The sequence below is a fragment of the Ostrinia furnacalis genome, unplaced genomic scaffold (assembly GCF_004193835.3).
Source record: "Ostrinia furnacalis isolate ACB-3 unplaced genomic scaffold, ASM419383v2 OfSCF7469, whole genome shotgun sequence".
NCBI classification, from domain to species: Eukaryota; Metazoa; Arthropoda; class Insecta; order Lepidoptera; family Crambidae; genus Ostrinia; species Ostrinia furnacalis.
In genome coordinates this window covers 504,016-529,945 of record NW_021137708.1, presented here as the reverse complement: position 1 = coordinate 529,945, position 25,930 = coordinate 504,016, and the positions used below count along the sequence as shown (strand labels likewise).

The following is a 25,930-nucleotide window of genomic DNA, read 5'->3' as shown; positions in this document are numbered from 1 at the left end:
TTTCGTTTGTCACAGACCGACAAATGATACGGTTTTATGATTATTACTGAACTATTAGACGTTTGACTACGAAAACTCCGTAACGGTTTTCGTAGCTCGTAGCAGCTGCCATACTACGAAATAGATGGAGTTGTAACTTAGAAGTAAGGATAAGAAGTAGGTCGTCTACTCTAATTTTATCTGTAAGTAAAGTTCTTTCAGCACATATTTATATGTGTACTCATCAAGAAATTTCCACTCTCAGGCTGAGTTGCACCACCTAACTTTGACCATAACTATAACGATAACCGGCGTTTTTTGTACGGAATTTAACAGATTTTTGACGTTTGCAAAGTTGAAGTAAGATAGTGCACCCAGCCAGCCTTATTGTTGGTTTTAATAAGTGTGCGTAGCTACTATAGATCCTTTACTGTGTAGCATTATTTCTCACTTGGGTAGGGAAAGGCTGCAGTGCAGTCTGGAACTGCATTTTTTATTTATTTATTTATTTCCACACACATTATCACTATCTTTACAGGTACTTAAAACCTTATGCGATAGCATAACTTAATCTAGGTAGTTTATGTATCTAGTTATCTAATTTAAGAAATATTATGTACGTACGAGTAATGCAATCGAGAAAGTTTGTGATTAGTCTCTGGTACTGCTGAATCTATTTTGATTTTATTCTATCACAATGTTACATTATTCCTGAGTGAAAAAGCTACAAATTACAATACATTTTTCTGTGAGAGACCGAATAGGGGAACGTAAAAATCGATAAGTATAAAGATACTTTATAAATTATCATTTTTAGAAATAACACAATCTTATTAGAGTCTCGCAAGCAATTCTCCCAACCGTATTAGTCAGCACATAATAATCCCATTTACGTGTACGGAATCCAAAACCGCTAGGGCCATAACTGGCTTAGTGTTAGAATGTCCACGCATCTCCCCAGGGATCCCTGGTGTGGGAAACGGGAGTACGAATTGAGTACAAAAATCAACACTTGGAAACGAGTGTGTCGTCTTGATGCTCATTTTGGGGGAGAGCTGAGAGCCTAGAGTTTGGTTTAGTTGTGGATGTGGCATTTTAACCGACTTTAACAAAAAGAGGTTCTTAATTCGGTATTTTTTATGTTGTTTTTTATGTGTTTAATTTGTGTTTTGTTGATGTTAGTGCTGTAGACTCGTATGACATACATAACATTATTTGTTTGAAAATTAAAGCTTATTGTGGACTAATAATCTCAAAAAGTTAGTATTTAACGTTATTCGTTCGTTTCTGCTGGACAAAGACCTCCCCCAATTCCATATCGACGTATTTGATAATGGGCAGCGCAGGATCGGCTGCCCATTATTAAATAGGTACGTTATTAAGAACTTTGGTTAGTCAATAAAAACAAATTAATGAATCATAAGTTTCAGTTTCGAGTTGTTAGTGTTGAATGCCATGTCCAAAAACTTTCGCGCCTCCCTCACCCACTCCGGGATTAGGTATCGGCTAAACGTCAAGTGTCACTCAAAATTGGCGGGAACTGTTGACAATGCAGATTACGGCCCTGCCCCGAGCTTATTAGCCGAATATTATTGAGTGCGTTTTGTTTGCTCAAATACTCAGAACTACAAAACTTAAATACGAACATAAGTTCATAGAAATGAAGAGTTCTACAGTTTTACAAAGAGCTCAAATATTAAAGTGATATAGGCATATATTTTTAGTCATAGAGTCGGGGTTAAAAATACAGTAGATAAATTTTAATAAATATGAGTCTTAATGGGGTTATAAACTAGCCGTGGATAAAGTATAATTATTATTGATTAACATAAATAATTAAACCTTAAAACCTGATTTCTTTATCTATTGATTTGATACCGACTACCTATCAGACTGGGATAATATAATATTTTTACCCTATCTTAAAATCTTTATGCAAAGTTGGCTTATAACTCCACTCGTCTCCCACATCGAAAATAGATTTTCGACTCCCAAAACCACCGAGTGGAAGTTAATAAAGGGAAACTCACTATGTAAACATGATCACGTGACCGCCGCTGGCGGGCCACGTGACCGGCCACAGACTAGATAGCGATCTTTGGCGCGCGAAATTGTCTATGGTCGGTGCTTTCGCGCTTTTTGATGTCGCGCAATTTTGACAAGCGGGTGTTGTTGACAAATAAACTTGTGCAATCGTTTGTCTCATTCCGACTTTTGATCACATATTGTCTACTAATATTAAAATATTTAATCACTCTTCTCCTTCGATTTTATTAAAGTTGTAATAAGTTTCGAGGATTTTCATGATTTTTTATTACTACTCTACTCAGTAACGCTAAATGAAGTCCTAATAAGTCTCATAGAGCTGATTAGCCCAAAAAAAAATGCTAAAAATGTTTTAGTTTTGATAGGAACGCCTACAATTAATTTCTTTAAAATACGGAATAGGCACACAATGAGTTCGAGATAGTTTAAAAAACGCTTTTGACCTGAACCTGGGTTTTTTGTTTCAGCCAATCTCTCTTGCTATCATACAGCGAAATAAATGAACATGTCCAAACTGCCCATTTCACAAGCACCTCAGGGGACAAAGGAGTGGCCAAATAATGAAATAAAACATACCAAATCACTGTAATAACCGTAACAAATTGCCAAACATTGAAAAATCGACGCCACTTTGATTCGAGTGACCGATTTCCGAACGTTTAGAAAACGCTCCGGGCGCCATCTTGTCATGATACTAACAATGTAATCTATAATAGTTAGGTCAGTGATTAAATAGTTAATTACAGTGGTTTTGCCCAATTAATCACTATATAGATTGAGTTTTTGAGCTTTCAAAAGGTCAAGTATGGAATAGCATAACCACGCACTGACAGTAATCACAGCTTTGAAACTTTCTCTGGGACTGATGGACATTGAAATAATTACGCGGTAATGGCGCCTAAAGATTATAAGCTAAAGCTTTCGCACTTATCTCAATGGTACGAGAGAAATGTTTTATAAAATTACAGGAAGAAAACTGTACATTTTGGTTTATAATCTAGGGTAATTTTGGTGGTTCAATTTGATAGAACAGACTTTCAGCAATCCCTAGTTGTTTTTTTTATCCACAACCAGGCAGCTCTTGGCCTGTAACTCACCTGATGGTAAGTGACGATCAGGCCGAAGGTGGAAGGTTACATAAATAATTGGTTAAAATAGATAGTTAAACTTCTTCTCTTTGAGCTCAAATTATGGCCTATTGCTATTACTATAAGTTAATTATATTTTATAATCTGTAAATTTTTTTTATTAAAACCAAGAAAATAATCCGCCAATCTGCGTCACGGTGCTGCAATCGTTAATAGCCTTTAATATTAACTCGAGTTTTATCTGTGCACATTCCTTTGCTATAATAAAAAGTTAGATGATGCCTATCAGCTTCCCGCCAATCCGCCATGATGGCAGCGAGGCAGCGACACCTAGCGGCCGCGCGCCCGAGGCGAGTAATTTGAATAATACCATTCGATTAGCCATTTTCACGGTGCGGATTATAAATATGCACCCGCGAATCTAAGGGAGTCAATGATGTACCCCTTTCATGTTTATGAATGTGGCTGGGATAAAACTTTTGGGAAATGTCAGGATGGGTTGGAGTTATTAGAGCAGATAATACATATAAAATATACTCCGAACGAAGGTATTTTCAGAAATAACTCTATATTGGTAGAGCTCGCGAAAAGTCTTTACATCATAATAGATAATCTATTGTAATAAATATTATGGTAAGTATAGATGAGTTAAATAAAATTGGAACGATCACATGAAACATTTACTGAGGTCATAGTTATAATAATGCATGAAATCAATACGAATAAAGTCAGTACTACTAAATAATGTCATATTCGTTCCAGCCCGCGGTCATAGCGTGACAATCGCAAATCGATATTGTTATACTTCACGACACAATAAGAAGACTCAAGAACCTGTATAGCTCGTAGCAAAAAGCTGTAAATATCATTAAAATAACAATAACGAGTTAAAGACATGCACGCATTACACGTCCGCCCTCCGCGGTGGCGGGACGCATAATGCTCTGTATTCTAAATTCAAAATTGTAGAAGTTGCGGAGATGCGGTCGCGCACGGGCCAGTGTTGCCTGTTATATAATTAGAAAATGAAAGGGTGGCGCGCACGCTGCCCGCGGCGCGACCACTACTATCGCTCACCATCGAGCCAGCTCCCGGTAGGGATGTGGTGACGTCGATTTTATCGATAACAACATAGAGAAACATGATTTTGGCAACTGTTCTTTAATAATCATTTTAACGACAAATCAGGAATATCGTAGTTTTTTAATGGTGAAAGATTTTTCCAAAATCGGTTGAGGAGTTTCAGAGATTTTTTTCTTACAAATAAACTTATAAACATTCCGTAGTTTGGTTTTAGTAACTTATTAATAAGTACCACGTAGAAATCAAAATTAAAGTCTGCATTGTCGCACAAATCATCGCGTCTAACGGCTCTACAGTCTGAGTTTAGATATTAAATATTAAACCCACGATAGCAGAAGAGTACGGAAATCTCTTTCTTTTGCCCATTTGTTGTAGCCGGAGTGCCATTACATTGTTTCTTGATTTGGGAGTAAATCAGTAGAAATTCTTGTAAGTTTTGAACTTGAGAGGAAATAAGAAAGAGCCACTATTACCACTATAGTCATGTTGACAATAAAATACTATCGATAACATCACAACTGGCAGCACTATCATAAAATATACTCCAAAACCCCGAGGGCAAATGGCAACATTCTTTATTTTCGAATATTAATAAGAAGCGTGCAACATTACACCGTATTTCACATCAAGTAACATCAACATGCTTTGTCCCGCTCACACTGTGCGATTAACCGTATATCCGTACGTTTCTAATGTCCAAAATTTATATAATCACATCTTAGGAGACGGTATCTGCATAATATTGGGCAGTCACACAGAAGGATCACCCCCTTAATGAAATCCGTTGGAAGCAACCCATAAGCACAATCAAATCGATATCCCTAAGTATTATAAATCAATAACACAATAAATTAAGATAGCACTTAACCTATTATATAAGCATGTATAATATTGTCTAAAATGGTGTATGTCTTGTTGGTGTTAATAAATAAATAAATAAATAACGCCACAATAGCTTGCTTTAGCTTGATGTGCCCTTGATTGACACAATAAAAAAGACACAATACAGAAAAAAAACAACAAAAACACAAATATGCTATTACTATTATTATGTAATAGCTATTTACGATGCAGCTCAGCATTTCATCAACCACATAGATAGGTACAGTCAAGTAACATCACTAACCATGCCATTCAAGAAGAGCATTTAAGAATCACAGATAACTAATACTATGTCAGAGATCATGAGATCCATCATCAATCGCTTCTCGGCCTTTTGGCTAAGATCAAAGTGAAGTGCATTAAGAATTATGACCCAATGCTTTCAATATCTTCAGCTCAAGTCAAGATCTTGGACCAAAAATGGCTCGATAAAGAAAAGGGGAGATCATGTTTTTAAGCTACTCCTTTCAGCATTAGACTGCAACCGCTTGAAATGATGGATGATAAAAAAAGTTCCAATTCGGTTAGCGACACCAACTTCCAACTTCAATTCTTTAGAGTTACTCAAAAAGCGCATTTATGAGTAAAAACACTGCATCATCCTAAACTCTACTTAGTGCTTAACGGCCAGTGTTTTTCCATTGTTTTTTTCTGTTATTTAAAAAGGAAACGTAGAAAACTTCTTTGAACTCACTGCATGAAGCTCTGCTATGTATCTGGCTGGAGAGATTTGGGTCCTAAAGACAAAAACTTTTTTCACCATGCAGGTTCGGCGAGGTCGCAAAAAAACTTTTTGGTAAAATTTTGTGCGGTGGTTTGATATGGGTACCACACTACGACACAATATTAATGTTTAAGATAATGTATATGAAGCGGTATGTTATTTCAGATTATAAATAAAAGTTTTCTCTATTTGTAGAATATATACAATCTTTCATCGTCCTCATTTCAGCTACAGGACATCAACTGCTGAACATAGACCAATCCAGCCAGCCTGCATCAAGCGACGTTCCTGCTACCTTTATAAGTCGTCGGTCCATTATTGGTAGACGTCCCACGCTGCCTTTTCTGGTACGTGGCCTCCACTCCAGAACCTTGCTGCCCCCATCAGCTGTATAATAGAAGAACAAACATAATTCAACACAAATTACCGTCTAAAACAAATTATGGTACACTGATACAATTATTCACGCCGTTTTAGGGCGATTTTATTGTCAAACTAGACGGGCATGGCGCTATTGTCTTATTAAAGCGGCAAATGAGCAACTCGGCCGCGGGCTGCCCAAATGCACTGTTATTTGTGGGTATACCATAATTTGAGGAATGTATTCGACTAAATCAGTTGACAATTGCTGTAAGAAATATCTGGAAAGCTTATTATGAAAAATTACCGTATTTCGCTTTGTTCCTGAATTTAGAAAGACTGTTGCAGAAGTTTCCATTTGTAAAACTTTTATCATATATTATTATCAGTTGGTTATACATTGGTACTCTACAAGTAATAGATTATTATCCTAGAATCTAGATGATAAGAAAAAAAACATGTACTCCTATGTGTTTTGAAAGTCTGATCAATCAATAGATAGTATGACTGTTGTTCTTTGAGTAAAACACATTATAAACGCTCGTTTTGACAACAAAATATTTTTTAAGTAGTTGAAACTATAATATTGCCAACAAATAACTCCATGGCAAAACTTCTCTAAAAAAACTTTTATTTCAGTCCTGATAACATAATTTTCTGAAAAATTACATTGTTTATTGGGTGCAGTCCTGTTGTCCCCCCTGGTTGGCCCCCCTGGGGGAGCCAACAGGATTTCGAAATCCTGTTGTCCCCCCTGGCTAGGGGAGACAACAGAACTAGATTTTTAATCAATTATTTGAGGACTGTGGTCCCCCCTGGCAAACATGATTTAAAAATCATATATTTTGTACCATTTTTTTTGAAATACTGGAAGTACTTGACTGAATGCCAAATTGCCAAACTGAATAACTGTTTGTTAAATAATAATTACCATTTTGATAACGAAAAAAATAAGGTGTTGGTGCCGATACTGAGAGTGTAGACATCTGCCAAGAACGGTTTTTATTTAACTATTTATTTAAGGATATGAAATAATATGAAGAATATAATAGGATTTTCTTAAATTCCCCACATAAGGGAGTAAAACGGACTCCACGCATACGAACTCGCGGGCGGCCGATAGTTGAATCACTGAGCAAGTGTTGAATATTATGATTAATTTAAAATTATGCAGTTTTAGCGTCCTATCTACTTTCACGTACCTATTTAAAAACTACTAAACGGATTTTTAGTAAACTTTACAGAAGATAATATTTTTTATACATGTGAATAGCATACCGTTAACTTAGCTTTTGCCCACGGTTTTGTCTGCGTAAAATTTAGTCTGTCACAGAAAAAAATATAAGAGCGCCTTCCTATTTCAAAAACTGGCATAAAAACTATCCCATGTCCTTTCCCGGGACTCAAAACTATCTCTTTACCAAATATCAAAATCGGTTCAATGGTTTAGGCGTGAATTCATAAAAGAAATACAGATAAAGTTTTTCGCATTTACTTAATATTATTTAGTAGGGATAATTCATTAAGATTTTTTTAAAAGCAAGTAAAGCAGATTTTGGAATAGTCAGAAATAGTACCGGTACCAACTACTTATATTTTTTTCGTTAACAAAATGATAATTATTATTTGACATACGTTTAGGTATTTAGTTTGGCAATAAGTATGGCATTCAGTCAGGTACTCCATTTTCAGTTCATCTTAAATGTTATAAAAATATATGGCTTCTAAATACTCAATGTTTGCCAGGGGGGACAACAGTCCTCAAATCATTGATTGATAATCCAGTCCTGTTGTCTCCCCTAGCCAGGGGGGACAACAGGACTGCACCGTTTATTGCTACGAAAACAATAATTAACAATGTCATTTTGTAGAGTTGTCTCCTTCAGAACTTCCACTTGTCCAATACAACCTGATACATTGAAACTCCATGGTCACCACACTGGAATACCAGGGTAGGCCATGGATCGCGTGACGCCCCCATGGGAACAGCCTAACGTTCTGAACCTCAGGAGAGTCCAACTGTCAAGTATATGCCAACTGTGGCCTACGCTCACACCGACTCGTAATTGAAGGGGTGAGTGGACAAAGGTGTTATCTGACAAAACTGAAGAATCGTCTTTTTTGCATGAACATAGGTTTTCTGTGATGATAAAATCGACTAATGAGCTCAAAACACACAATTTAGTTACGTGTTAAACCTTAACAAAGTTGTTATCTGACAAGCATTCATACATTTCAGGATTCAAATGTGGTATGAGCAGATTAACATTTTCAAACACTCATTTTGTTAGTTAAGACCTTTGTCCACTCACCAATTTATTACAAAAATTACAAAAAGGTAACGTTTGTCTGTCGTTTTCAGGTTTAACTTATAATTTTTGTGTAGAGATAGATCATAAAAAGTAGCTGCCCCAAAGCCACAATGACCTACACTTCATGATGGTTTGACGTTCTCACCTATGTTGGGAGCATGCGCTGACAAACTTTCAGCTTTTATAAAATAACGAAGGTCTGGCGTTCACTGGCTCTTAGTCCATAAGGCATTTAAAGGTTCATAGGTACATCATTTCTTCAGTTTGGGTTGAGAAAATACAATTACTGTCTAGATAAAGATTCCCTGTCAAAAGAAAATAAGAAACAAAAAGCCAATTTTTCAATTCAGATAAGTTTCGACTTAACTAATTGCCAGTATAAATGGACAATAATTTCAAAATGTTTATTTTATTCGACTGAAAAAAGTTATCAGTTGATTAAAAAATTAACTCTTATTTATTTAATTTCGTTCAGAGTGCCTTATGTACACATATTATAATTCACCTGAAAAAAGGCAGAGTAAATAACCTCTCTGTTATCCGATCGTTATCCATTAGTTAAACATCAATTAGTCAATTAAATTAATATCAATATTTAAACGCGCCGTAATTACGAGCATTTTAAATATCAACCCTTTGCTATCGTCAAAATTAAAGGAGATAATTTTAATTATCAATATTAATAATGTACTATTTTAGTTTTTCATATTTAATTTGCTAGAGTCAGACTAAGATCGATTCGAATAAAAAGCTGAGTTTCTTCCGCTGCATTTTCTCATCCCATGCCCATAGTTTTGTTTCAAAGTTTCGGTAGGATACGTTTCTAGTAAGTCTCCTGAAAAGTTCCAAAGGCATTGTAATATCATTTGAAAAAGAACGTTCTGTTACACTCCGGTGTAACTGTGATACTGTGAACCTCTAAAACTTGCAATTATGAGTTTTGGGCTATCATTTTCGTCGGACTAGGTTACCATTTGTTAAATATGCACTCTTGGACTTTGACTGGCCGGTCGTGACTGCCACGGCGGTGAAGTTCACGAATTTTGAATTTGTCTGGCCACACTAATGCCTGTTATACATCGGGAAGACTGCTGAGACCCAAATTAGAGAGCTTAAGTGATGGATTAACATGTTTCAAGGCGTGTAAGTGCGAGGATTTGGAATCGGTTTGATTGTTGAGTATTTATTTGGATGTTACTTGTAAAAGATTTCGAGGTTATGAATATAAAGTGGAGATGAGTTAGCGAAAGAACTCTACAAATGCATTGAAGTGTAACTAGTGTATGGTTAAATTGTTTAGTAACGTTTTACATATTTTCTCCACACTTAAAACTCCACTAGGAATTAAAGAGAAAAAGCAATCTCTACGTAGTAGAGAGTAGAGAGAGTAGTACTTACCTATAATCTCATCTTCGATAAATCTAGAAAAGGTTCTACATTATTTAGGTAATAATTACCTTTTAGAATCTGCAGCAGGATTTTGATCACGTCAGGATTTTATTCACTCCAGGATTTTGATCTACAATAAAACTTATGAAACGTTCTTGAACAGGGAACCGATTAACGACTAAACTCTAAGCAATTTGCTCAATTACTTATTTCTCAATGGTAAACACAACTTGCAACTTTGTAACAGCTTCGAAACTCGTGAATCCGCATTCCTTGTAAGGTACTACTTCTGATTGAAGTTCATAAAGATAACTATAAAATAATAACCACCTTAGTTACAGTAACGCCGTTCTTTAGAATGATAAGAATCTATTAAACCGTATAACGAATAGATATGGCTCTACAAATGTCTACAATTTATCAATTTAATCGCTAAAACTGTACGAATGGCTGCGTCCCTACCCCCAGTAAGTAATGACAGAAGTTAAACTAGTAATTTGAATTAAAGATCAATGGTTCCGATTCGGTTGTGCAAATTTTAAAAAAGCTTTTAACTCTTTTAGTTTAAAACTAGCTTTCCGCCCGCGGCTTCGCCCGCGTGGAATTTTGTCTGTCACAGAAAAACTTTATCGCGCGCGTCCCTGTTTCAAAACCGGGATAAAAACTATCCTATGTCCTTTCCCGGGACTCAAACTATCTCTGTGGCTTTCATCAAAATCGGTTTAGTGGTTTTTAGGCGTGAAAGCCAGACAGACAGAGTTACTTTCGCATTTATAATATTAGTATATTACATTACATAAATATATAAAAGAAAGTCGTGTTAGTTACACCACTTATAACTCAAGAACGGCTGAACCGATTTAGCTGAAAATTGTCAGGGAGGTAGTTTAGAGCCAGGAGAAGGACATAGGATACTTTTTATCCCGTTCGAAATAAAAAAAAAGTCTGCTTTTTTATTGCCATTAAGGCGGAACAAAGTTCGCCGGGTCAGCTAGTTACATATTATATAGATACGTTTATATACGATACGCCACAGTACAGCAAATGTTTGGTGACAGAGTGGCTTCAGTTTAATAAAGAGCATTTTAAGAAAATTAATAAGGAGCAAATGTTTTTTAAATATTTTTTTAAGTATCGATGTCCACATTCTGTCTTATTTTTTAACGATTGCACCATCTTAAGAAACGACAAAAATCTGTCAGGCTAAATACAAAAAACACCGGTTATCGTTATTGTTACGGTCAAAGTTAGGTGGTGCACTCATTCAACAATTTGCCGAGTTTAAAACTACGAAACTGAAAATGAGTCTTTGCTGCTAAAAAGATAGGTAAGAATATTAAGAAAGATATATTATGATCTTAGTTTAGCGATAGGTCCAACAGAATGCCACCAATAAGATTATATCGATGAATTGTGAGTCAGCGCGTAATGATAGCCTTACTAACTCCTCCGCCATTAACTATAGCGCTCGCATTCGCTGAATTTTATAATTCTGACCTATGGGTATCTCGAGAACTTGTAACTGTTAATTTATGATACTTATTTTATTAATGTTAGATGTATGTACAGTACCTAAGTATAAGATGCTTAGTTAATGGGCAGACATTTATTTCAAATTTTTCTTCTATTGTTATTTAACTACATATTCTATGGTGTAGGCTTAGATTAATAAAGCGGTGTAAGGTTTATCAATACTGGAGCCACATTAATACAATTCAAACATGATTTAATAATGTGCTCTCCAAAGCACAGACTCATCTTCTTTACGAATAATTAGGTTAATTCAAGCCCGCAGTGTTCAACAAAAATAGATATTATTGCATTATATAAATGTGCCCCACCTAGGAATTGAACCCGGATCCTCTATGCCGAAAGTCTCTGTCTAAGCACTATTGCTTACCTACAATTTTGTTAAAACTTGAATATTAATAAATACGAATGCATATTTTTGCAACAAAAATAAAATAAAAAATAAGCTCCGGCTTAGTTTTTTTTTTGAGACACGGTCTAATTTTATAAAATTACGAGTAGCGACATCTATTGGGGAGTAGATGACAAAATGCAATGATGCTAAATCAAGCATGTCAGAGTTATGGTGCATAGCGACATCTATGATGGAGTAGGAAAACTAATTTGATATACATGTAGTACTGTTTTATCACGAGAGATGGCAGTCTAAGCATTATACTATTCTATTACAGATATTACACTTTAATTGAATTAAATCAATTTAATTTTAATTATTTATTTAAGTCATTATGATAACTATTTTAAATGAAAAATAAGAAAAATAAATTAACGTATTAAACGATTTATTAACTCCATGTTTCCAGTCGCCCTGTGCTAGCTTCGCAAACCTAAAAAAGCATAAATGTCAGGTATAAAACTGTCAAATCATATTTCTGAAAATCGGCGTTTTTCGCTTGTCATCCAACAAAGTTTTGTATTATTTGTGAAATTAAAATGGCTTTACTGGATATTTGCCGCTTGGATGAAAAGATTAACTTGAAACCCGTGGACTCGCTTGCCTCTTTTCAAAATGATGTGATGGGATTCAGCCAGAACTTCGACAACGGCTACCAACTTGCGACCCCTCCATTTGCAAACGTAAGGTTACTTTGCTATTTTCTCTAAAATTGATCATAAAATAACCATTATTATAATGTTTATCGTTTGATTTCAGCCTGTTGAAACATTGGCCCAGTTCAACACAAAAGATGAGACCGGCAAACAGATCAAAATTGAGTTCGACCATGGGACCACAACTCTTGGTTTTAGATACAAAGTAAGTAAAAATTGCACTTTATAGCCTAATTCAAGACAATAGACAAGATTAACAAGACAAATGTACAGTTTTTTTTAATGCAGCTAAAAGTACTCTTTTTTTCTAAGTTTTTGTTATTCAGTTGTTTATTTTGTGTGTAGGGTGGAGTGCTACTGGCGGTGGACTCCCGAGCGACTGGCGGCCAGTTCATCGGCTCACAATCTATGAAGAAGATTGTCGAAATCAATGACTATTTGCTTGGTAAGTAAAATTTTCCCTTTCTTCTAACAAAGTCCATCTATCAATCTCCTCCATTGATATAACACACAGCCCTTTTCCAAACTTACTTAGATCCAACACTATCTTTTCATGTCCCACAATTACATTCAATGCTCAACAGTTAGTTGCCTATTGCCATTAGCCTGAATGTCCTGTTTATAAAAATGGCTATTAAAGATAACTTACGCCAGCCAGCTCTAAAATTGTTATTTATTGTCTGCATAAAAATAATCCCTCATTATCATCATGGTAAACTTATGTATTTTTCTTTCCTAGAACTCAGTTTGTGTAAAACAGTGTTTTTCAACCTTTTTCATGACACAACCCCCCTAGTTTAAAAAAATATTTGGCGACCCCCCAACCGTTCGCTTTTTTTTCATGCATTTTATAATGTTATAAAAATGTTTGTAGGGACTGAATACTTCAATCCATACAACATTTTAATGCATTTTCATAGTTAGATTTCGGATAAATCTGTCTTTATAACTAATGTTTTTTACTGAGGTGGTTTTTACGACCTCTCATGACCCCCCTATAGAGGCTCCGCGACCCACAGGTTGAAAAACACTGGTGTAAAGTAACCTGGAGTGGCATTGAAACATATAACCACCTTCCTCAGGAACACTGGCCGGCGGTGCAGCGGACTGTGTGTACTGGGACCGCGTCCTCGCCAAGCAGTGCCGCCTCTACGAGCTGAGGAACCGCGAGCGCATCTCGGTGGCGGCCGCCAGCAAGCTCATGGCCAATATGGTGTACAACTACAAAGGCATGGGGCTTAGCATGGGAATGATGCTGGCTGGGATTGATAAGAGGGTAAGAAACACTACATTGATATTACAAGCTTTTCAAATTAAAATTCAAAACATTTATTTGCTCAAAACTGAAATTTGAATTTGTTATATTTAATCCTTCAAGCTCCGCGAATCTAGACACAATAGATAATCAATTGTTATGACATTAATTAATGCCGTCTGGGACTCAATCGGTTAAAAGTAGCTTTATTTAAAAACTGCAAGTCACTTCATCATAATAACATAGGCAAGAGTGAATAGGCACTTATAGGGCAGATATGTACCATCCTAGACTGCATCCCACTTAACACCAGGTGCGATTGTGGTCAAATATCTGCCTTGTTTTGCATAAAAGATAACCTGAAAATTGTATCTTTGTTATGAAACTTGAATAACTAAACTGCACAACATCATAAGTTCAAAAAATAAAATGCTGAGTAATCTGCTAATTACTTACTTAATCTATTGTTTTATGTACTTTTTGTGTGTCAATAAAGTTTTATCTCATTCTTGCAGGGAGCTCAGCTGTACTACGTGGACAGCGAAGGCACGCGCACGCCAGGCAAGGTCTTCTCAGTCGGCTCCGGGTCGGTGTACGCGTTTGGTGTCCTCGACTCTGGATACAGCTGGGACCTGTCTGACTTGGAAGCTCAGGGTAATGTTTGGTTTATTTCAAAAGCAATTGATTTGTTTGAAACTAATCTGCTGTGATACCAAATAACAGTTTTGGGAGGGGTTGATAAAGATAAATAATAGTTCAATAAATAATGTAATGGTAGAAAATTAGTGTCACACAGTTGTGGTCTGTGTCATTATAGTGTCAAATTCAAAAGAACCTTCAACAAACTAAATTTTTTTTTACAAACATGAGTGTTAAGACATCCCATTTAATTTTGTATACAAAAATCTTCTTTTATTTAGTGACAGGCATGACAAGCTCATAAAAGTATAATTCTTGGTAATATAAAATTATTTATACATGTTGTTGGATCTTAGGGGGCCATCCTTAATATACGTCACACGAATTTTATGATTTTTGACCCCCTCCCCTAGTGTCTTCACATATTTTACATCAAGAAATTTATTCCGAAATTCCCACCCCCTTGTCACACAATGTTACACTTCGTCAACTTCTGCCTCCCCCACGTGTGACGTAATTTATTGGTCCCTTATTTCCAGAGAATATTTATTTATTGTAATTTATATATTCCCAGAGCTGGGCCGCCGCGCGATTTACCACGCGACGCACCGCGACGCATATTCCGGCGGCATCATCCGCGTGTACCACATCAGCGAGCAGGGCTGGGTCAACGTGTCCAACGAAGACTGCAGCACGCTGCACTACAAGTACCGCGCCGAGAAGGGGCAGGAAGACGACTAGATGGGGCTTTTGAAATAAATGGTTTTTAATATATATCGTGTTTTTTTTCCTTCCTTCCTTTCCTTCAAAGCGACTTCCATCAGCTACCTTCCCCTGGGTGCGCCCATGGATGTAATACTTGAATACAAAAAACAATTTATAGGTTTATCTTAACTGAGTCAAGCACTGACTTAGAGCGCTCTATTGGTAAGGCGGTTATCACACCGCGCCGCGCTCCGTCGTAGGGATATTCCGATACTAATAAATACGAGTAGGTACTCGATACTTTTGATTCGATACCAAGTATTTATTGTATCGAATCAATTTTGCGATACATAATCGGTATCGAAACAAAAATACTTGGTATCGAATCGAATCAGCAAAACAACCGAAAACAATAAAAAAAACCGAGAACGCATCATACAGAACTGAGAGAGCAAAAACAGTCAGCTAATCAGCTTTAATCGGTTACCGAGTTACCGGTATTCGTCGCGTGGCGGCGTGAGTGACGCGTTGTCTCGCGCTGGGCCAGCCGAATTCGTCCGACTTCAGCCGAGCCCGAGCCGAAAGCGAGAGAAGGAGACACCCGCACCCGCCCGCAATAAATCATCTCGCCATTCCGCCAAGTGTTAAGTGATTGTTTACAAGTAATTTCAAAATAATAAAACAAAATAAAAGTTCCAAAAAGTATCGATATCAGTAAGTATCGATACTTTAGGAGTACTTATTTAAGTAGTATCGAAAAAAGATTTGAGTATTATCGAAATGAGTAGGTATCGATACTTAGGTGGTATCGGAACATCCCTACTCCGTCGTGGAGCGCGTGATTTTATATAAAAAATCCCGCGCGCAGACGCAGTGTGAAGTGCCGCGCGTGTTTTCTATACAAACTGAAGTACTTGCATACAATGATTAAATCTGTCGACCCGCGTACCGCGGCGCAGTGTGATAACCGCCTAATTGGAAGCGGGATAGGGGGGTGTTTTTGTGACGGTCAAACGCCAGCGATACTTCAGATCCCCTTGATTTACATGCTCCGTGACGTCACAATATGTCAATGTCACCTCTCCGACAATATGTCAATGACGCATACTCCGGCGGCATCATCCGCGTGTACCACATCAGCGAGCAGGGCTGGGTCAACGTGTCCAACGAAGACTGCAGCACGCTGCACTACAAGTACCGCGCCGAGAAGGGGCAGGAGGACGACTAGATGGGGCTTTTGAAATAAATGGTTTTTAATGTATATCGTGTTTTTTTTCCTTCCTTCCTTTCCTTCAAAACGACTTCCATCAACTACCTTCCCCTGGGTGCGCCCATGGATGTAATACTTGAATACAATAAACACAATTTACCTATAGGTCTATCTTAGCCGAGTCAAGCACTGACTCAGAGCGCTCTATTGGTAATTGGGAGCGGGATAGGAGGGTGTTTTTGTGACGGTCAAACGTCGTCAGCGATACTTCAGATCTTCAGTTATGCATGCTCTGTGACGTCACAATCAGGGCCGGATCGTGAATTTGTGGGGCCCTGGGCTGAAACTACTTGGGGGCCTATCATAGTACTCAACTAATAGCCATGCCAAAAACTGTTTCTATAATGATATACACTGGTCATCACAAAAATCGACCCTCCCGCGACAAGCACTTTCAAACGTATGCATTCCCACTTCCCACCAATATTGGCACCATTTAAAAGCCTAGTTCTAAACTTCATTTAATTAGGGAAAGGTTTTTACCCCAAAAATGTATCTGTAGAAGAACCCAGAGTCACTTCTTCAAAAACAAGGTAGTTACGATTGAGCCAACTTTTATGGCTATAAAACTGTTAAGTTGGGATTAATATCCATCTGTTAAAGAGGACACGTGAGATCATTATTTCCGATCTCTCTAGCTACAATCACGGCAAAGGTCCTTGACAGTGTGCTTGACTCTCTACTAGATAAATATTTAAAATCACATGATGCTCAATTGGGGTGTAAGCCTGGACTGTCGACCGAGAGCGCCATCCTTAGTCTTAAGCACACTGTCAGGTACTACACGGATCGGGGAACTCCCATTTACGCATAATTCCTCGACCTCTCCGTTCCGAAGGCGTTCGATCTTGTGTCTTATGATATCCTTTGGGATAAGATGAGGAGGCAGGGCGTACCGTCTGAAGTATCACAAATATTCCATTATTGGTATGCTAACCAAATTAACCGCGTAAGATGGGCTAACGCTTTTTCTGAGGAGTATGGGTTGCAGTGCGGGGTGAGACAGGGTGAGCTGACGTCTCCCAGGCTTTTCAACCTATACGTAAATGACCTCATTGTTGTCTTTAGCAGTATGCGTATCGGATGCTGGGTAGATGGTATTTGTATCAACAACATAAGCTACGCTGATGATATGGTACTGCTGGCGCCAACAGTAGGGGCTCTCAGAAAGATGGTGGGTGTGTGTGTGAAGCGTATGCTAAATGCCATGGCAAATTGTATAATGTGAAGAAGAGCGAATACATGATATTTAAAGCCGCCAGTAAATGTTCAAACGTGGTACCCGACCTCTTGCTGAATGGGGTAAAGTTAAACAGAGTCACTAAATTTAAATATCTCGGACACTACGTTACTGATGACCTTAAAGATCATGTTGATATCGAGAGGGAACGAAGGGCGCTGGCAGTAAGGTGTAATAAATGTTGGCCCGCAGGTTTGCCCGATGTAATGACCATGTCAAGATCACTCTGTTTAAAGCATGCTGTCAGAGTCTATACACGGGGAACCTGTGGACTACGTACTCGTAGAAATCGCTTAGCGTCCTTCGGGTCCAATATAACAATGGTTTCAGGGTGCTGTTGGGCTTGCCTCGCTTCTGCAGTGCTTCGGAAATGTTTTCTCAGTCGCATACTGACGGCTTCTTTGCTGTCCTACGCAAGAAGACTGCCTCGTTGCTCAGTAGGATACGGGCGAGTCCCAACAGTATCCTGAAGACCGTGGCGGAGAGGTATGACTCTCCTATTATCCGACATTTCCTTCGGCTACTTCTTACCGAACGGGTTGGATAATTAGTGGTATGTTATAATAAATAAATTACTAACATAGTTGTATTAGGCACCCATTTACTAACCATGTGGATCATTGTTATCTTTAAATGAATAAATTGAATTGAATTGAATTATTTGGTTTTATAACCATAAAAATTGGTCTAATTGATCCCAGAGGTGAGCCCAAAGTGAGGTCTTTTTTCAAGTCACATTTATTGTATATCGCGTTTATGTTAATCGTTTATTAAAACAATTAATGTGTTTTTCTTTAAGGATATTTATTGGGCTTTCAAAAAACACCAATATTGTTGGGGCACCATGATTGCGTCAGTAGAAACGAGTTTTCCTGTAAAACGTAGGTGGGCCGATTTTTGTGATGACCAGTATATTATTCTTAATATTCTTATACATATATTTTTTTGTTGCACAAAAAACATAAATATTACTTAAATCTACACAAGTATTAGTTGTACAAAAGGTGACCTTATTGTTGTGTAGCAATCTCTTCCAGGTAACCTTTAGGTGAGAGAGAAATCGAAATAGAGATGTATTGTATAAAAGAAAAATTTTAATCAATATTTTCTTATGACGTTGTCACGTAAAAATATCGTCCGTAAACCGACTTTACAGACAATTTTTTTTTTTTTCAAATTATGGCCTACTTTTTAGCGGGATCTGGGGGCCCCTTGTAACCCCGGGGCCCTGGGCTGCAGCCCAATCAGCCCATAGGTAGATCCGGCCCTGGTCACAATATGTCAATGTCACCTCTCCCGTGCCGCTTCCATATCTCGCACTAACGGTCGTCGGTAGTCGGCGCTCGGGCGGCATCATCCGCGTGTACCACATCAGCGAGCAGGGCTGGGTCAACGTGTCCAACGAAGACTGCAGCACGCTGCACTACAAGTACCGCGCCGAGAAGGGGCAGGAGGACGACTAGATGGGGCTTTGGAAATAAATGGTTTTTAATGTATATCGTGTTTTTTTAAGTCACAGTTTGACTTAGTTCCTTCAAAGCAACTTCCAGGGAGGGGCAGTTAACCCTCCACGGGTGCGCCCATGGATGTAATACTTGAATACATCGTGTGGGAGCGGCACGGGGAGGATGTTTTTGTGACCGTCAAACGTCAGCGATTCTCATTGGCGTATTTACAAGTTAGTGGAACTGGAAATTTTACAAATCCCTACTAGACTGTTTCCTGGACAACCTAGCCATGTGGAATACACCTTTGATCTCTAAACTCTGCAGGCTAGAGTCCCATGTCTAGAGGAAACTTTTGGTCAAGTTTCAACAATAAAAAACAGTTTCAACTTAGTCAACTAACTTTATTAAACCAAAACGGTTGACTAGAGGGCATTAAGTTAAAAAACAATACAAAAACTTAACCGTAATCTTAATACTAGTTTACGACTTTTTCTTTTCTTCTGTAAACTTATCACACTTGTTCTGAGCGTCTTCTTTAGTCTCGGTGGGTTTGGGGGGTTCTGCAGGGGAGTCTACGTGTTCCACTGTTACTTCTTCAAACGTATCTTCTAGTTCCCAGTCCTTGAGGGGCACTTCAGTCAGTTTGTAGAACTTGCCGTGTTTGCCGATGCCTGTAAGTGTAATTTCTTTTTAGTTATAGTAGCACTGATTTCTCTTTATTTGATTTTGGTCGCTTAGTGATTTCTTGCAATAAGCTGACTCTTAAGACATTATGATGATGCAGTTCCTCCGTGGTTGAGGATTCCGGGTGAAGCTCGTTTCCACCTTCGGCCTGATCATCACTTACCAATACCATCAGGTGAGATACAGGCCAAGAGCTTCCTCATTGTGGATTAAAAATAAAATCGTTTTTTTACGCAAAAGGCAGGTTTTTGTCTGTAATTACACCTTATGTTAAGCGTAAATCTACAAGTCTAGATGTGGGATGCGGGTAACGCAGGACCGGTCATTATGGAAATCCTTGGGGGAGGCCTTTGTCCAGCAGTGGACGTCATTTAGCTGAAAGCAACGAACAAACAGGTCTAGAGCGGTATATTATCTACCCAGTAAATGCCTATTCGCTCTCGCCTTTTCGATTGTTTTGTTAAAAAAAATTGTTTTCTTCTATGTGTAACTACCTAGATTAATTGGTTAAAATCTGTTCTTTTTTTTCTGTCGGCAAGCTTATTTTCTTTGAATGCTGTATTTACCTGTAAAGGCATATCTTTTAGATTCTAGCTTTCTAATGTAACGATGCATGTAAATTGATATGTTGTGGGTAAATCTTTAACAATAAATAAATAAATAAAAAGAGGGTTCGGGAAAGATATCAGCAGGCAGTGAATTCTAGTCTAGCTATTCACATTAGAACTCAAATTAAATGTTTATATTATTTGACGAAAAAAGGCCCTAGACCATAGTTCTTAAGAACATTACCTCCTTGGAACTTCTTGACGCCCTGGTTGATGTCATCTATGGCGTTTCCCAACAGGCTGGTCATGACGGCCTCGTCTCTCATACTCTCCTCACTATTGGGGTTGAGTTGCGAGTTCACTGCGGCTAATTTGTCCATTATGAGCGCGCTTTGTGGAAACTTCGAGAGAGATTTGGCCAGTTTTATTGATTCGCCTAATGCTGTAACAGGTAAAATATTTGTTTTGTTATAGTCTACTCATGCGAAAATATGCGTTCATAACGAAGACAAGTACATTTATTTACAAAGTTAATTAAATAAGAGAAGATACAGAATTATTTTCAGGAAAGATTTTTTTATAAAACAAGTTTTGTGATTTTGTGTTACACACTTATTAAAAGTTAGAACCACTATAAAGAATTATAATTTATAAATTAAAATCTCTGTTTTTAAATTGTTCTTAGCATGATATTATAAATTAGTTTTTTGATACAAAACAGTGTCAGCAGTAAAATATTCTAGTACCAACCTGTACCAGTAGCCGTGAGCTTAGACGCAAGTCCGAACTGGTGTGCCTCTGTCCCAGTAATCAGCTTGCCAGTGATCAGCAAGTCTAGCGCTCGTGACAGACCGATGAGTGCAGTCAGCTTCCTGCCACCAAACATGCCTTGGGGAACCCCTGTATAAAGAGATTTTGATGCTAAAATTTTTCTGCCATCTGTTACGTTATCTGCATGTGTTACATGTTTTGTGAAGTCATACTGTCAAAGATGGAATTAAATGGTAGATTCCATAAATTGTGATTGGGATTCTAGATAGAACCTGCAATATAGGGATGATAACAGTATTATAATGCTAGATTTAATCATTAATCTGCCTGTGTTACATTATTTTGGGAAATCATACTGTCAACAATGGAATTAAATGGGAGATTTTCTATCAAGCATTTCCATAAATTGTGATTGGGATACTAGCTAGACCCTGCAATACAGGGATAATGACAGTATTATAATGCTAGATTTAAACATTATTCTGCCAGTATGTGTTAGATTATTTTGGGAAGTCATACTGTCAAAGATGGAATGAAATGGGAGATTTTCTATCAAGCATTTCCATAAATTGTGATTGGGATACTAGCTAGACCCTGCAATACAGGGATAATGACAGTATTATAACGCTAGATTTAATCATTATTCTGCCAGTATGTGTTAGATTATTTTGGGAAGTCATATCATAATCATCCCTGTATTTAATATTTAATCAGGTTTTTAATTCAAATTCAAATTCAAATAATTTATTTGTGAAACACAGGTAAGGAGTATGATGTACAAACAAAATATGTGTTCAAGCCGTGATCAGCCTTGTCGGCATACAAATGTTAAAGCGTGATTTTAAGTATAATATTACGTTATAGAAAAGTAATAATGAGCAAATTAAATGTCAAAATCATAAATGTCAGTTAAATAAATTGCAAGATTAAAATAAATTAATGCAGGGCAGTCAATCGGATATTAGAGTCAATAATATTGTCAAGGAAGAAATTGTAGAAAAACTTTATTTAAATTGTAGGAACTCATGTACTGAATAAAAACTGTTACTGACCAAAAATATAAATAGCTTTTGTTTAAAGATTGAGATATCAGTGCACTCTTTAATATGATTAGGTATTTTATTATAAATTTTCGGAGCCATAGCAAAAACACCCATGTCGTAGAGGGCTGTCTTATATGACACACATCCATCAACGGCTATAAGAATATTGCGATTACGCGATCTCGGTATTATTTTAAACAGGGAAGGGTTATGTCTAATAAATAGAGCCAGCTCAAATATATAAAGGCATGGCATAGTCAATATTTTTAAATTTTGAAAATGAGGTTTGCAACTGTCAGTTCTCTTCAAGCCACACATAGCACGTATACACTTTTTTTGACACCTAAATACTCTATCCCAGTTAGTAGCATTTCCCCAAAAGATTATGGCGTACCTCAATCTGGAAGCTACGAAGCCATGGTAAGACGTGACCAACGCAGGGAGATTTACTTTTTTTGATAAGTGGTAAAGACTGTATGATGACTGGGAAAGTTTCTTACACACAAAATCTATATGACTTTGCCATTTTAAATTGCTATCTATATGTAGACCCAAGAATTTTACGGTTTCAGTTGAATCCACTACTTTGCCACTATGCACTATGGGTAAATTGAGAGTCCGTTCCGTTCTTTGCTTAAATTCCATAATTTTAGTTTTGTCTATATTTATAACCAAATTATTACTTTGCAACCATTCAATTATAGAAACTAAGCCATTATTAATATCTTCTTTGTTGTCAAATACGGCTGTACAATCATCTGCAAACAGAATCATAGGATAATTAATAGCCTTTGGAATGTCATTTATATAGACCAGGAAGAGAAGTGGCCCCAAAACACTTCCTTGAGGAACTCCAAATATGATTTTTCTTGCAGCCGATCGAAAATACGTCTCTTGTTTAGTCTTGGGACAAACTCTGCTTATGCATGTAACCTGGTTTCTATTACTCAGATACGACTTTAACAATTCCCAAGTATTACCCCTGATTCCATAAGCTTCAAGTTTGTTCAGTAGGATATTGTGGTCAACGAAGTCGAAAGCTTTTGACATGTCCATGTAAAGAGCGTACACAGGTTTTCTTGTATCAACTCTAGGATATATCAGACGGAGGAATTCGTAAATCGCCAAATTTATTGATTTATTCTTACGAAATCCCTTTTGTTCATTAGCAAATAACGACTGCTTTTCAAAGTAACTATATAAGTCTTTGTATAATACTTTTTCAAGTATTTTCGAGAAGATCGGTACAAGCGCTATGGGTCTATAGTTTTTTATGTTATGTTTGTCATCTTTTTTGTACAGTGGTTTAACAATTGTAGTTTTTAGTGGTGTTGGAAATACACCTTGTTCAAAACAAAGGTTTATTAAATGGGAAAGCACAGGGGCAATAATATTAGATACATATTTTATCACCAAGACGCAAATGTCATCATATCCTGTACTTCTTGTATTTTTTAACTCTTTAATAATTGAATGGACGTGATATGGATCTGTTGGTGGTAGAAAAAATGAGTTAGGTGACTTATGAAATGATTTGGGATGAAAAGAGTCAGTTTTAGGGTTTTGAAGTTGAACTATATCTACAAAATAATTTTAGTTTACATATTTTGTTTTTAGTTGTGGCTCAAAATAAATTTAAAAATAACTGTCTTCATACCAAATCTCCTGCCCAGGCATCCCAGCACAGCAGTGTCTTCAACAACACGCAGATCACACGCCAACGCCAGCTCGAAGCCCTCGGCTACTGCATACCCAGACACTGCTGCTATGGTCACTTTGTCACAGAGTGGGCGGCGTAAGAGACGCGACTGTAAATGCAGAGAATAGACGTTGAATGATTGCAGTAATTATAAACTTAATATGAACTTGACTTGAGAATGAAAAGTATAAAATAATATTTTAAAATTTTACACCAATAAAATTATTGTATGCTTAATTATTTTTAAGGCATTTCATGAATTTGTGAAAAAAAAAACATTCTAGATGCATTAATAAAATCATCTAAAGTCAAGGACAAGGACTAGGGCAACCTAGATCTAAGGAATATACCTTTTATAAAGCATAATACTTACTGCTGCATCTTTAACATTATTGTACCCTTTCTCCCCAATCTCGTCTATATCAAAACCGGAGCAGAAGGAGCCTCCTTCTCCATTGAACACCAGGACTTTAGCCGATTCATCTTTATCGAAGGCTTCGATTGCAGCAGTCATCTCACGGAGAGTTACCTCATCTAAACTGTTCCTAGTGTGCTGACGGTCAATGTTTAGAGTGGTAATGGCTCCAAACTTTTCTATTACGATATCTGAAAAATATAAAAAAGAATATAGACATTCTACACTGCGTGTACATTGATATCAACCTATTAATGAGAAAAGAATCTTATTTCTGAGAAGAAGGGATGAAATTTAATAAATTGTACTGACAAAACAGATAAATAAATATTTTATGGTCAAACTACGTAGGTACTTAATTATTTACAGTACAAAATCTACATTATGCTTTCTGAGGCAGTATTCATATAAACACCATAATTTCTACTTTGTTTGATGACGAAAAGTAATAAGGCTTAAGTAATAATCAGCCAATACGTAATGTAAAACGAATTATCATAGTAATTTGAAGGTAAATAAATAAGAAAACAAAAATAACCTTACTTTTCTTTACTTCATCCTCATCGTCCTTATCTTTCTTTTTCTCCACTTCTTTTGAGCAATAGCGTACATTATTACTCCTAACTAACGACAAATTGCTAGCAGAAAGTAATCTTCTGAAAACGCTTCTCATTTTTGCGAAAACCGGAAAAATAAAATGAAAAATTGAAAAGCAAGACTGACAGCAGACAGCTGAGGAAATGTCAAAATTTGGTAGGGGTACCAATGCATTGCCAATCATTTTACCATCATTTATGTATTATCCCAAAAACAGGGCCCCTTCGTCAAGTTGATTTGTCATATCAAGTCCTTTCTATTACTAGCGCTACTTTGAAAATGTTTGTGAATTGCAAATTTAAATTTTCATAATCTAAATTACTTTCAAAAAAATATTATATAGCCTGACCAGGAATATAAAAACCCTGGCATAGAGGCGCGTCAATTGCATTTCATAGTGCAACACTGAGTACAGTCGTACCTGTGTTAAATTAATAGGCTAACTTTATGTATCAGGATTCAGGATTACGGGCTAATTTGATATTTTCATAAATTAACGAAAAATATTATTATAGGTAACCTGATTTAAATAAATTAAATGAAACCATCAATCCGACGCGCATTAAAATTCGCCCGCTGTGTCCTGAAGAAAAATTTTTTTCACCTACTTTTTTCAAAAAAAGTACCATACAATGGTATATATTTATAATCCTGATAAATGTAGCTTTCAGGACATATTTTTTTTATTAGATTATCTCCAGTGATTTAAAAGTAAACGACGTTTATTTAAAAAAATACTTTTTGGTTTTTGTGAATTTTACTCCATATTTCTAATTTTTTGTATGAAAAGGCAAAAAGTTTGTTCTAGAAATGAATTCACCATCCTTTAATTATCCGAAAATGATACCACACTTGCCCTAATACCCATAGTTTTGAAGATATAGGCCTTAAAGTGAAGCGCGGCAGAAGGAAAGTTGCCCCCCCTCCCCCTGCTACCACAGGGGGGGCTCCCGATGTCTACCGACGGAAATCTACTCAGGAGCACCCAAAGAACAACTGGTGCAAAAATGAGCCTTCTATACCAAAGTGGAGGGGTTCCTGCACTAAATTCCCTACTATTCATCAATAATCAAATTCAGAACTTGAATATTCAACTGCAATGTCTGCTCATGAACGCTTCAAACTCAAAATAAAATTAAAAACTGAGAAAGTGACAAAAAACTTTAAAATAGG

General features: G+C 36.9%; 2 protein-coding genes across 2 annotated transcripts; one reads left to right on the top strand and one right to left on the bottom strand.

The window, feature by feature from the left end:
* Positions 1–12,247: 12,247 nt before the first annotated feature.
* Prosbeta5 (Proteasome beta5 subunit) lies at positions 12,248–15,111 on the top strand. The gene is made up of 6 exons (XM_028321101.1): positions 12,248–12,470; positions 12,547–12,648; positions 12,789–12,888; positions 13,526–13,719; positions 14,214–14,352; positions 14,912–15,111. The coding sequence occupies exons 1-6, from the start codon at positions 12,327–12,329 to the stop codon at positions 15,076–15,078; spliced, it is 846 nt and encodes a 281-aa protein (XP_028176902.1). The 5' UTR covers positions 12,248–12,326; the 3' UTR covers positions 15,079–15,111.
* A 4,282-nt stretch (positions 15,112–19,393) lies between these two features.
* Positions 19,394–24,901, bottom strand: LOC114364799 (probable enoyl-CoA hydratase). Its single transcript, XM_028321102.1, has 6 exons — positions 24,704–24,901; positions 24,119–24,351; positions 23,704–23,854; positions 20,983–21,132; positions 20,477–20,674; positions 19,394–19,671 (listed from the first exon to the last, which is right to left on the bottom strand). The coding sequence occupies exons 1-6, from the start codon at positions 24,831–24,833 to the stop codon at positions 19,481–19,483; spliced, it is 1,053 nt and encodes a 350-aa protein (XP_028176903.1). The 5' UTR covers positions 24,834–24,901; the 3' UTR covers positions 19,394–19,480.
* Between the last annotated feature and the right edge of the window lie 1,029 nt (positions 24,902–25,930).